Source organism: Leptodactylus fuscus, chromosome 2 (assembly GCF_031893055.1).
Source record: "Leptodactylus fuscus isolate aLepFus1 chromosome 2, aLepFus1.hap2, whole genome shotgun sequence".
Lineage (NCBI taxonomy): Eukaryota > Metazoa > Chordata > Amphibia > Anura > Leptodactylidae > Leptodactylus > Leptodactylus fuscus.
The window spans coordinates 252589856-252604227 of NC_134266.1; the positions used below are offsets into that span (position 1 = coordinate 252589856).

At 44.5% G+C, this 14372-nt stretch overlaps 1 protein-coding gene across 1 annotated transcript; it reads left to right on the top strand.

Moving 5' to 3' along the window:
* Positions 1-2248: 2248 nt before the first annotated feature.
* On the top strand, positions 2249-10654 carry SKA3 (spindle and kinetochore associated complex subunit 3). The gene is made up of 11 exons (XM_075262967.1): positions 2249-2351; positions 2818-2882; positions 3717-3882; positions 4637-5024; positions 5390-5469; positions 6251-6377; positions 7164-7240; positions 7521-7705; positions 9085-9282; positions 9543-9650; positions 10580-10654. The coding sequence occupies exons 1-11, from the start codon at positions 2249-2251 to the stop codon at positions 10652-10654; spliced, it is 1572 nt and encodes a 523-aa protein (XP_075119068.1).
* The last annotated feature ends 3718 nt before the right edge of the window (positions 10655-14372 follow it).

Sequence of the window (14372 nt, forward strand, 5' to 3'; positions counted from 1 at the left end):
GAATTTTAAATCAAGAAAACAGCGACTGATTTATGAGTACAAGTGCATGACCCTATTCAAGACTCTGGATAGTGGAATGAATACATCACATGGGTTCATGTCATTCTATACAAATCACTGAACTAAGACAGCCATAAAGATAAAGAACCTGGGAACTGGGAATTGATTATTTGTTTTTATATGTATATAGTAACAAGCCTCTTCCCCCCCCTCCATCCTGTAATCCTATCCCTGTGTCCAGTTGTACATAAATATGCAGCCTGCAGAAAGTGTTTTTAGATATATCTGAAGAAGAAGCCCAGAGGAAGCTTCGAAACGTCATATTCTGTCATCATTATGAGTTAGCCATTTAAAAAGGTATCACCTACTGAAGACTTGAAAGTTTTTTGTTTTTTTTATATTTCATAACCACTGGCTAACACGGTACAAAAACAAACATTTTCCTAATTTGACAAGTGATAGGACATTACACATCACACATTGCTTTATTTGCTTCATTTTGCATCACTCCCACCAAGTTGTCTTACCACAGCTCACCACTAGATGGCAGCTTGAGACTAGAAGACGATGCCAGGACCTACGCACGATGACTTGTAGCACTTCTGTGCACGGACAGCTGTGTCAATAAAGTTTTGAAGTTCAATGCATAGAAAAAAATTCAACTTGTTGGCGGCGGCGGACGGCCGGGAGCGGAGCACAGCGGTCAGTGTGCGGAATACGGTGCGTGTTATATACTCATACTGAGTGCGGTGCGTGTTATATACTCATACTGAGTGCGGGGCGTGTTATATACTCATACTGAGTGCGGGGCGTGTTATATACTCATACTGAGTGCGGGGCGTGTTATAGCGCCCCCAGGCTGTGTATATAGATATGTGCTGGGGTTACACTACAGGTACCAGCATGCCTTGTCAGCTATATTCCTATCTACAGGGTGTATGACTGTCCTCCAATGTCTTACATCAGGGTGGTTGGATAACTATGGGCATCAGACACTCCTTCTGCCCCTCTGTACAGGTGCTGGGGGGATCTCCACAGATCAGTGATAGCCTATCCTAGAGACCAATCCTGTATTTCAGGTAACCTGCTGATCAGCGGGGGTCTGACTGCTGGGGCTCCTGCTGATCACAACAAGGAGGCTCCTCTGTAAGATGCTCTACAACTACATTCACATGTATAGGACTGGCCGGACTTAGCTGCAGCCACTCTGTTTATTTAGGGTACATATAGGGGCCCCGTCATGTGGATAGTGCATAACATGATGTAATAAAATATCCCTTTAACTATTCTACTCCTGTATCTTCCTAATAGTGCTGGTAGGAGAGTCTGGGAGCTTGTACGTCCCCTACACCTAGTGCTGTGTGATACTGGAGAACAATAAAGTCCCAATCTTTTATTTATTCTCAAGTTTTTGGGTCATTCTGGATTGTAATCTCAGTTTCCATGTCTTTGCTTAAAGAAACTAAAAAAAATGTTAAAGGGGTTTTCTGGGATGAAATAACTGATGGATGGGATTTGAGTGCTGGCCCTGAGACTGATCAGCTGTCCGGAGCCACTTCCGGTGCCCATCCTATACAGTATACGGTGCCATCCCCTGTATAGCGGCCGGGCTCATTGAAGTCAGTCTATAAAATCAGCTGATCAGTTTGAGGGCCAATTCTCAACCACCCCCTCCCCACACACCACCACCACCGATTAGGTACTTATGGCCTCTTCTGAGGATAAGCCATACATTGCTTAAAGCTCGACAACCCCTTTAAAGGGATCCTATCATTGGATACCTTTTTTTCTGCGTAACACGTAGGAATAGCTTTAAGAAAGACTATTCTCCTACCTTTACATGTCTTCTCCATGCTGCCGTTCGGTAGAAATCCCGGTTTTCTTCTGTTTGTAAATGAGATCTCTCGCAGCACTGGAGGCGGGCCCAGGGCTCAAACAGCACCGGGTGCATCCCCAATACTGCATCCCCAATACTGCGAGTGAACTCTCCAGCGCCACCTCTATCTTCTTCTGGAATGGCCTCTCCCCGCGTCTTCTTCCCTCCTGGCTTTCAGTCTTCTAGGCCTCGGGCAGAGCTGACTGCGCATGATGGGATCACAAGAAAATGGCAGTTTTTGGATAGTTTCTGTTTAGCGAATGTCTTCAGATCGGAGATGCCATACATTCCCACTATATCCTGTACATCGGACTGCGGCGTCTCTACAGCTGCTGATATCTTCTGTGTAATACTTATTTCTTCTCTGTAGCCATGTCGGTCACTGTAAACTTCTTCAGTAAATTAAGGAGTTTGGCGCTCACTTTGGAGAAGGAGACGGCACATCTTGAGCAAGTGTTCAGCCAGGAAGATACTGGTGAGTACAACAAGGAACTGCTATCTACATTTATAATACTGGTGTTGTCTTAGGCCTGGTTCACATCTGTATTCGGTATTCCGTTCAGGGAGTTGTTCATTCAAGCTGCAAACAAACAGGCCATATGACTTCTAGATTATCTTATCTTATCTTATGAACATGATGTCACAGGCCAGTGGTAATCACCCAAGGGCTGGAACCGCTTTAAACAACTAATCATCAGGAGCGTTGGGTGTTCGACCCCCAGTGACCTGATACTGATGACCTCTCTTCGGGGTAGCTCATCCATATCCTATCCCCAATATACTCCTTTAAAGAAATATTCATGTTTTAATATCTTGATAGACATGGTGGGTGATGGCAAATACATAGTGTTATATACCAAGGACGCCTCACACAGTAATGTATCTGTACTACTGTTACGACCCGGACTCTCTCCTACTTGATTTTTGTTTTCTCTTTGCAGACTATGAAGAGGAATCTCCAATGCGAGTGCTGCATGACCTGCGCTCAGAAATAATAGGCATGAAGGTGACGAACATAAGATCATTACATATAGGCAATGTTCCATTAGAGCATTGTATAGATGGCCTGTGGTCTGCCCTGTTGACTGTTTGTGAAACAAGGGCACAGTTACCTGCATATATTTTATCTTGGAGCCATATGCAACTTGGGGTTCACGTTTCTGCCGTCCATATCCAGACCTTGCAAGTGTCCTGGTTAGTCAGTGCTAAGCCAACCCTCGATGTGCTTGATGTCATCCACAGGCTGTTTTAGCAGAGAACCTTCTCACACGCAGTGGGGGTTGTGCATCGGTCTTAATGATCTTATAGCAACAGAGGGTGCGCCTTGTTCATGGTAAGGCTGTGCCTCACATGACTTACGTGCATTCTCCCAGTGTCCTTGTACCTAGATGTTTATCCATGACTGCCCCTTGCCGATGTGATGATTCTGGAAACCCATGTTCCAGCAGGTAGCTGTTCTCATAGCATTAGAGCCTTTCATCAGGTGTATATATTAGGGGCATGTATACTTCTATAGGAAGGCCCCCCCCCCCCATACCCGCCCTTCCTCTATAGACCTCTATAAACCCCTATGCTAAAACTGCCTGTGCTTTACTACCCAGTATAGCCTACCGTATACCTCCCAGGCATATGCATAAAAGATACTCTTTTGGCTTCCATCAGATGAATATACAACAGGAACTTTACACAGGATATTCTAAAAGTAGGGCTTTAATGTGTACAGGGCCTAAACCAGCAGATTATAGACTGTATTCAGAGCCCTGTAATAAGGTGCAGGATCCATAGAGCCAGAGCATGTGTCCTGTTCTGCCCCCGTCATATGTTGTCCCTCCTTTTACAGAGTGATCTTCAGGCCATTATTGATAAAAGTGACAAGCGGGGACAAGACCTGAATCATTTCATAAAGATCTGTAAAGTTCTGCAGCAGAGGAACACCTCGGACATCCAGCAAGTCAAAGACACCTTCCAGAAGTACGGATATACACCGCCAGAGGGTGAAACTCCAGGTAATGGAATATATACATGTTACATGTCAGTAGTAATACGGTATTGGCCACCAGTCACACAGAATTACAGTAAGTTCAGTGTTTGCATATTGGGGAGGGCAAGAGCTTACAGTCTTAGGATGACATAGAGATGGAGGCACGGCGGCTGCAGTCTTGTGATTGTATGGCAGTTTTATTTGCAGCTGTAGAGTATACAGAGCTCCTGGTATATTCAGATGGGCTCTGTGTACATTGCATTGGAGACTTATGTTTATTGTACAGAAAAGCTTCCAGCATCTACATTGGATATTGGTGCATTTTACACAAACCCTGCTGTCCATGGTACATGTCTGGAAGATGTCACTATATAGGCATGCTATGGCATATATCACCAACAGGTCCCATGGTTTAAAAAAGAAAAAGAAAAGGTATAGGTTTTTTTGTGGTGGCCATAGGTATAGTAAAGCAGCGTCACACTCCACCGCAGAGGACGGCACTCTCTTAACCACCATCAGCTGAATGAAGCCCTATTGATATATATACCGGGCGGTTTTCCAGGTGTGTATACTAAATGTAAGACACTAACCCGAACATGTATCCATAGGGCTCCATTATACCTTCCACCCCACTAGATAGATCCACAACCCCCTGGTTAGCCGGGCCCCCTACCTAAGCAGTAGTTTGGCCACAGACTGATCAGCGGTCATTCAGCTCCTTGCATGTCACATGTAATGTTATTTAATGGATATTTTACACTTTATTCATGAATTTACAGAACCTGCAGTGCCTGTTGAAGCGGTGAAATCTGAGCGTACGGAGGAGAGTTGTCAGAGCTCAGATCTACAAGCCCTCCCTCCTCCTCCACCGGCCATTGAGAAGCAGGCGGCATGGGATTTGTTGCGAGCCCCCCAGCTCTCTGACTTTGGCCTCTCCCATTACCAGCTGCCTCCAGCATGGGAGCTACAGACTAAAAAGAATGTTCCAGAAGAAAAGCCCAAGCCCTTGTATAAAGATATCCGCTCAGTAAATGTAGCGAAAACCCCCAAGTGTGCCTTACGTCGGGAAGAAGACTTCTCCCAGATCCAGCACTTTGGGATTAGCGAATACAGCGCAAACCTGAACGATGACTACACGATAGCGCTAATAAACAAGAAAAAGGGAAGGTAGGTGGCGGGAACAGACCTTGTCCCATCTGTACATAAGAACAGGTGCTGGAGCATCTTGTATTAGAAGCCTGCATCGTGCTGTTCCTCTGTTATTCCTCCTGGAACTGTATGAATAGATTGGTATTTGATTGCTGCCATTCCTTTTACCAATGGGGTATGTCCTTATACTGTGCGTGAGTGTGCGGAGACTAGTAGATACACACTGAATATACAGGAACCTCCCCCACCCCCTTATCCATGTCAGATTTCCATCACATATTATACATATTGGTCTTCTTTGAGATGATCGATTTTCAATGCAAATTCTTGTGGTTGTGTCAGAGAGATCTTGGTGTATTTCTTACTCCCGTCTTCCTCCACAGTGGTCCTGAGGAACCAAAGGAATCATCCAAGGACTTTAAAAACCTGCTGGCAACCCCTGCACACCTGACCTACAGGAACGGTAAGTGACTGCATAACCTGACTACACCCCTGAGTAAGATGTGTGCCCACATGTATCTAAGCTTACACTCACATCTGCGTTGGAGTCTCCATCACATTGCCTTCCCGGAATTGGCAGACTGAAAATTTCTGCATGCAAGAATTTTATTGTGAGGCTCTGTAAGTACAATGGACACCCAACAGACTACTTTATAGTCAATGGGGTCCATCAGGCTCTGTATGTGTCCGCTGTTTTAGCATCCTAGCAATGTTTTAGCAATGAATAGCCCGATGCTAGTGTGAACCTAGCCTATAAGGGGAAAGCATGTGCCAAGGAGAAACTGGGGGGTTGTTATTGTGATGCACATTTGGTGCAGGCCCTTTCTTGTGCCAAACATGCGCCACAAGCTCCGATCTGCACCTAACTTGCCACATTGTGTGAATGTGTCCGCGGAAGGGATAGCTTGGCCCAAACGATTTAATATAACTTAACTGGTGTAGAGTTTTGACACCAGGGTCTGACTGATTGATCAGGAAGCCGCATCCTCTTCATGAGAGTCCCTGTGTCAGCGTCCTATATACCAGCTTTAATCTGCCCCAATATATTGTAATTACAAGCGATCAGTCAGATGGTTCCTGAGTCACTGCATTGCTAGAATGTTTTGCTCGGACACAACACAATACTAAGTAATATCTCTACATTATAATGGAATCTGGATTTTTATAAAGAGGTCATTTCGCTCATCTGTGACCTCTGCTGTTTGGTATTATGGTGAGATGACGGCTACTCCATTTATTTGTAGGTTACAATAGTGTGGACTCCCCGCTGCCTCCTGTGTTCTGCACCCCAGGACTGAAGGTGCATAAGAAAGAAGGCATTGAAGTAATGGATGAAAAGTTTGACGGAGAGCACCTTGAAGGCAAAGCAAAGTGAGTGGAGAGTAGACGGCAGCGTGTATGTGTCATTGGAGTAATGTCCCGTGGATATATGAGGGCAAATTGATGATCCCCGTTTTCAACATTTGCTTGTTGTGCGGCCGCTCGCTGGGCTTATTTATACGGGGTACATACTAATATGGGAATATCAGGATGTGTGAGGAATTTACATCAGGTTCTTTCTTGCCATGTCTCTGTCCTTCATCCTCAAACACAGCATATAACTCAAATGCTACAAAAGTAGATACTAAAAAAAATGGCCAATTGTGGCTTAAGTGATACTTGCCGGAGTACGCCCTACTAAGATATGTCATATGCCCCTGGAAGTATGCATGATCACTGCCATAGGGAGAGGAGGGGAAGATACTACCTTACGTATCTGCCAGCACTCCCAGGGGTACAAAGTTTATAATTTCTGATTATAACGCCCCCTAACTGCAGATGTTGGGGAAATAGTCAACCTAACTCTGAATATTATTAGATCATTGTGCGCAGAGCCGCATCCGCCATCAGGCGACATGAGTATCTTGCCTCAGGCAGCAGATGGTGGTTTGGGGGAATTGCAACTTTTAATGTAGTGCTGCCCGTCCGCTAGTCACTTACAGCAACCAGAGGCTGCTGCAACAGCTGATCTGTGTGGGTCCAGCACGTATTCTGTGAATAGGCCATCGTCATGAAAAATCTATATATATGGGGCTGTATGAGCAAATGAAAATACACAGACCTACTTGAAGTTTCTAAGCATAGTAAAAGTTATTTCTGCATATGTTGATATTTCAGTGGGACACATGACGCCAACCCTTCAAGGGATGTGAGAAGCCACCACCCCCTCGATGACCATCTGTCCATGAGAAATAGTACGTTCCTGCCTGTGAGCTCATTCTGTATTTTATGGTGGAAACAGATGCATGTGCCATCTTCTAGATTTTAAGACCCGTCTCATGTAGCATGTCACACTGTACAGTACATTGGAGCGTCCTCTGCAGGTTATACGGCTCTCTACAGCCGGGCTCCTAAGCGAATCTTATTTTAGTGATCTCTGATCGGACACATCTTCCATCACCTATATGTAATGTCTGTGTTCATTGTAAGACAAATGTACCTGAGAACTAGTGAACCTAATGTGTTATTCTGCAGCTTCAGACACCATGGATTCTCCTCGTCCTCCCGCTTTCTGCACTCCTGGACTTAAGGTACAGAAGACAGACATAAGCTATGTGCAGCCTGACCTGTCAGAAAGTAAAGCGCCTACAGAGGTTAAGACTTTGGACACTCCACCATTACCCAGCTTTGAGACCAAGTGGCTGAAGAGTGACACAATAGTAAGTCCTGTCCTCTTATTTTACATCGGAGTTCTTTCTTGTATCTTGAGACAGAGATAAGTCATCGGATTTATTTTGGTAAATACAGTAAGTAGGGGATTTGTCAGTTTATTACTTTGCACAAAAATTGGGTGACAAGTAAGTCCTGTAATGGAAGCTATATTGGTGGTTACCCAGCTTTCTCTGAAACAGATAAAGGGCTCTACTCTAAAGTGAGCATGACATTTATGAATGTGTACCCCAGTGATCCACTTAAAGGGATTCAATCATTAAAATCCCATTTTTTTTTTATCACACATAGGAATAGCCTTAAAGGGATTCTACCACTAAAACACATTTTTTTCTAGTTACCACGTCGGAATATCCTTTAAAAAGGCTATTCGTCTCCTACCTGTGGAAGTGCTCTCCAACGTACTGCGCATGCGCGAAATTGCGGTGCCCGCACTATGGCTGGGACCGCAATTTCGCGCATGCGCAGTACGTTTGGCAATCTTCGCCGAACAGAGCGTACTGCGCAGGCGTCCAACAGAGACGCTGAAGAAGCAAGGGGAGGACACCGAAGACCAGAGAGGCGGCGCTGCGGTCGGTTTTCGAGCTGCAATGGGGACGCCCCCATTGCTGCGAGAGAACTAATTAGCATACCGGTACAAACCGGTATTTTGAACGAACGGCGCGTCGGAGAGCACTTCCACAGGTAGAAGACGAATAGCCTTTTTAAAGGCTATTCCGACGTGTTAACTAGAAAAAAATGTGTTTTAGTGGTAGAATCCCTTTAAGAAAGGCTATTCTTCTCCTACCTTTAGATGTCTTCTCTGCGCCGCTGTTCAGTAGAAATCCTGGTTTTCTTCGGTATGCAAATGAGTTCTCTCGCAGCACTGGGGGCGTCCCCAATGCTGCGAGAGAAATCTCCAGTGCCGCCTCTCCCTGCGTCTTCTTCCGTCCTGGGTTTCAATCTTCTAGGCACGTGCAGTCTGCTCTGCCATCGGCCTTGAGCAGAGCCAACTGCGCATTCCCAGCAGCCACAAGAAAATGGCCACTTACACCAGCTTACTGTGTAAGTGGCCACAAGAAAATGGCCGCTTATATAGCTTACTGTGTAATCGGCCATTTTCTTGTGGCTGCCGGGCATGTGCAGTCGGTTCTGCTCAAGGCATGCCTAAAAGATTATATTGGGAGGTTCATCCCCTATAATTGATCATGCTGCACCTGCCATGAACCATTTCTAACATTATTCGTCAATAGATATGACATATGAGGGACTATGGTATGGGTTATACTATAACCCCAGCAGGCGCACCACTTGGTGATATTATTAATGTGCCTGTTTATATCTAAGTAGACCATCAGTGACATATTATGTTCTTTTATGATTCTTTCAGAAAACTCTGGACAACACTGAACCTATTCCAAGGCCGGAGCTTTCCCATAGTCTGTACCTAAAAGAAGCTGCTTCGAATTCTGAGAAGTATTATGAAGCCCCAACTAAGACCATGTCACCGCCCAAAATGAGGGAGTTATGTATCGGCACTCCACCCCGTCCAGAAATGACTTCCTGTCTAACTGAAGACATCTTCAAGGTATTCTCCACCATCATTACCTTCCTGGTCAGTGATTTGGCACCTTCAGCTTTGATACTTCACATTATTCTAAGATTTGATCTATGGCACATCCAACTACTCTGCAAGGCCAAACTGATGCTTTATCATCCCCATAGTGAGCTTGGTGATATGTGGCATACATTACAGAATAACATCACATAATATTTCATATACATATCAGACGAATTATATCAGGCTGCTTGGTCAGAGCTCTCTGAATATTGGTTATGTCTCCACAGCACAGTCTGAAGCTGAGATCTCCTCCCAAAGTATCGGAATATGAAAACCTGCTGTGGACCCCGACCCGACCAGAGATGACCTCCTGCATCACTCAGGATATTTCACAGGTATCCACATTGCTATATATTCTTTAGAATTTTAGGAGACCTGTACGCTGGGCGCATTTAGTTTGTCTTTTAATAGGCCGTTACCTGCTGGAGTGACCCAAGCAGGTAACGGACCCTATTTACCTACCGATCCCCACTCCTGCTCACAGCCACCTGGGCCTCCTCCTTCTGCGGATACTGCTGTGAGCAGGAGCGGGAATCGGCAAGTGAGGCTGTGGGCTCAAAAACCCCAAAAAACGGTGGCTCAGTGGTTAGCACTGCAGCCTTGGAGTCCTGGTGATCAAATCCCGCAAAGGGCAAAAAACCATCTGCAAAAAATAATGTACATTGTGAGCTCTGTGTGGGGCTCACACTCTACATAAAAAAAAACAAAAAACACATCATTATACTCGAGTATAACGATTTGAGGGCTAGGAGAGGTGAGGGAATACTCCTACGCTGCAACAGGCTTCAGGCTTGTTTGGTGACATCACATACGCCACATGGCCCAGGCCAGCGTCATTATGCATCGCAACGCCGGCCTGGGTCAGGTGATGTCTGGTCCAACATTGAAGAGATTTGCGGGGAGTGTGCTGGAGCCCAGGAGAGGTAAGTAACATGTTTTTTTGTTTTTTTTTGTTTTTTTTAATGTCTGTATCCTCCCCTGGGGCTCCGATCATTATACTCTGGGGTCTGTATAGATGCCTTGGGGCCATTCCTAGTTACGCCACTGGTTGCACTGCAGATTTTCCGTTGGAAAATGAGCATATACTGCTGTACATGGAGACCTATAGAAACAATCTCATTAACTGATAGGCCCATCAGTGACTGTCCAGAGAGCTACAGTCAGTGAAGCTATGTGGCCATTCACACCGGTAGCCAGGACAGCCCTGTAAAAACCATGCAGCGCTGTATATATAACCATTTAAATACAAGTATTTCTGTTTTAGATATTATCTCAGTACTGTAAGGATGAAACCAAACCATCATGGCGGAAAGTATCTCACAATAAAGAGAACAGGTGAGCCTGAGCGATGACATGGAGGTCGGTGGATGAACCTTTACATCCCATCATTATATACCATGTGTATTATATGAGTGCACAATACTGCTAGCTTGTTTCATGCAACATTGGATATCTGTGAGTTCTGGTATAACAGGTCATTTGGTTTTATGACTGGACAATGTAGATATTGGGGCTCACTTTTGAGTTGGATATTGCACTGCTTTTTCCCACATTCACATTTCTCTTATGCTGTTTTTCAGGCCTTGACTGCAGTCAATCGGTTCCTCACCCTTCATCATAAGACTTATTTAAAGTGAATGGTCTGAATGTGTACATATAATAGGCTGAAGCATTCCGACTCATGAATATATAAACTGAACATGCAGCAGTTTATATCCTTAACGTTGCTTTAGAATTATGGAAATGTTTTATAAAAGTCCATAATTAACACTAGAAATAATTTATATGAATGTTGTAAATACTTTCCAGTCCTTGAATCAAGAATATCTCTGCCCAAATAAACTTTTCATATGCTCATGGATGTCTGTTCTTAGTTAGGAGAGGATTTCATGTTGTAGAGTAGAACACGGTGCTCCAGAGCTGCACTTCCTACTCTACCTGTGGATGTAGTGACTAGGATCGGCTTCTATAGACCTGGAACTACACTCACATGTCTGCACATGATGGCCGTGCTCCTACACTAAGGTCAGGGGGTCTGGATAACACTCTGTACTGTTCCTAAATGCATTGTGTGACTATGTTAGAGCTAGTAAAGTCCTTTGTATGTGAGCAATGTTCATACACAGAGGCATAACATGAAGCTTGTAGGCCCCCCAACTATAATGTACTGTTTATAGCACTGGTCTCTCATATAGGGAAGAGACACATTATTGGTGCTCTAAGAGTCCTGGGCACAGCTGTGATTACATTTCCACAAGTTACACCCCGGGTTGTACAGTATTGGAAAGACACAACTTTTCACCTAAGATGATGATACAACAGCTGACCAAGTCATTTTTAAATTCAACCAGAGATGAATGGGGCTGCAATACTGCACATGACCTGTAGACAGGTGTGGCACTGTGTGAAGAACAGAGCAGCTAGGATTTTGTAATCTGGTACAACTCTGAAGTGGGTAACACAGCAGCCTCACAAGGCATTGTTTTTGGTATTGGTTCAACATAGCACCCAAAAACCATAGGGACATACAATAAGACAAAAGTTGTTGTAGCTAAGCAGTAGTCACAGACCTCAAGCTTAGGTGCACCAACGACTCATCCAGACAGATGTTTTTCAGGGTCCATGTTGCAGCTGAAAACCCTGTCTGGACCCAAAATTGAAAGTGCTGGAAGATCCTTTATGATGGTTCTGATTCAGGTCTTTATGGCTATAATCCAGTTGTCAGAGGCCATAAAAGAAGCCTAAGTTGAGGCCACGTCTGGGCAAGTTACATGACAATGGCCAGTTACCAGCAACTCATTCACTTCCTCTTATTCCACATTGTGCAGATGCTTTCTGTACCGGGTCACTTCTGCTAGTCGTGGTGGTTCAGTCTCTTCAGATCCAGGGCTATGACTTGACACGTTTGATGCCAGAGACGGGAGCATAGAACTACTTTATTCATACAAGAAAGTGATCTCTAACTTGGACATAAGTGGCCTGCCTGTAGGTCCAGCTCCTTGCACACCTCACACCTGATGGGACCTCCACTCTCAAGAATGGGGATCTCAGGGGACAGTAGCAATGGTCAGACATACACATCGCTATTCCCTAGTCACCGCTTATGGTCTGATGGGAATTTTCAAGCCCTACTGAGCTTGATATTTTTCATATGAAAGTAGTATATCATTCAAAATTTAAGACTAAGGGTTGCAATTGGGAAACAGGGAGTAAGGATCTGAGTGAACAGCAATGCATCATGGTAGTTGTAGGCAAAGACAGCAAGAAGATACCCATGTAAACAAATGCAGAGGATGCCAGAAGCTCGCAGAGGATGCCAGAAGCTCTCAGAGAAAGTCAGATCACTCACAACGCTGCTAAAGGTATTTGGGAGCGTGTATTAACCCATTAATAGCACTAACTTAAGAAAACAAAGTCTGCCAAAAAAAAATCTTTACATGGATGACAAAAATGGTCATCTAACTTTCTTTTTAGTTATTAAACAAGCTGCGACATTCTCCCTAGCCACCCGCTAAGGGTATATTCACACGGTAGAAGATTAAGAGGAATTCATTATTTTACACACCGACATTCTTTTGCCGCAAAGGGATGCCGATGAATGGGCCTAATCAGGAGGGAGTCTCAAGCTGTGGACACCACATCAGAATCGACTGCAGAATCCGCAACAAGATCAAGCGCTTTTTTTTTCTCCCCTGCGTCTTGCTATGATCTCTGCATCCCTTTGAAAACAATGGGATGCAGATTCCAGGAATCTGCTCTGGATTCAAGGGTGAAATCCTGCCCAAAATCTAAGGCAAATTGCTCCATGTGAACACAGCCTAACTGAGCTCTTAGTATGCAAAATTTAGAAACATTTGTATTGTAAATATGTTAAAGCTAAAGTATTTGCCCAAGAAGAGATTGTCATTTCAAATGGCTGTATCTCTGGTTTTGTAACACCTAGAAAGATGGTTCTGGTATCACAAGAAAGAAGAGACTGAAATACTAGCTATAACAGACCCGGAGATATCACTAGTTAAAAACAGTCAGGAGTTTGCCCTTAATATGTTGCAGTTCACACTGCGAATAAAAATCACAATCCTGATTGTTTTTAACTACTAATATAAATCTAATTGTTTTATGGCTACTTCAATCTCGGCAGCATACAAGAGCTGAGAATCTCGGCTTTCTTGTGATACCAGAACAATTCTTCTAGATCACAATTATCTGTCATGTTCACTTTATCAAATGGGGCAGAGTTTCCTTTTGGTTGCCACTAGAGGGGGTATTATGTCTCACTTGTTTGGCATTCCATGGTGGTATTTCTCTGCTGGCGAGTCCCTGGCATAGCAGATCGAATGATGAAGTGCAAGTCCAAAAAGTTATAGAAGCCCTGGTCTAGAATATTCCAGATCACCATACAAGACCCAAACATTAAAACTATCATTTTTATTTTTCAAAGATACAAGCAACAAAGCAATACAAAAAAAAAAAAAAAAAAGAAAAGACATATTGATTGAACCCTAGAGGCTTATTCAGACGCGCACAATGTATCCATGTTGTACAGACTGTATTATAGCCGCTTATCTCTTCCCGAAAGCATTATGCTCATTTGAATAAGTCCTTAAAAGGATTCTACCATTAAAACCTCTTTTTTTGTGGATAAGATGTCGAAATAGCCTTTAGAAAGGCTATTCGTCTCTTACCTTTAGATGTGATCTCCGCCGCGCCGTTCCTCAGAAATACCGGTTTTAACCGGTATGCAAATGAGTTCTCTCAGCGATGGGGCCGGGTCCCAATGGTGAAAATGCGATGGGGGCGTCCCCACTGCTCGAGAACACGATCCTGCGACGCCTCTATCTTCGGCTGGATCCTCCCCTTCTCTGTCGTCTTCCTCCTGCGTCACCTCCGACGCCTGCGCAGTTGGCTCTGCTAGTGAGACACCAGCAGAGCCAAGTGCGAATGGCGGCCATTTTTGGGAGGCCGCTCCTGCATTGAACTATAAGAGCAAGAGCGGCCTCCCAAAAATGGCCACTGGCCGGCATGCGCAGTCGGCTCTACTAGTGTCTCACTGGCAG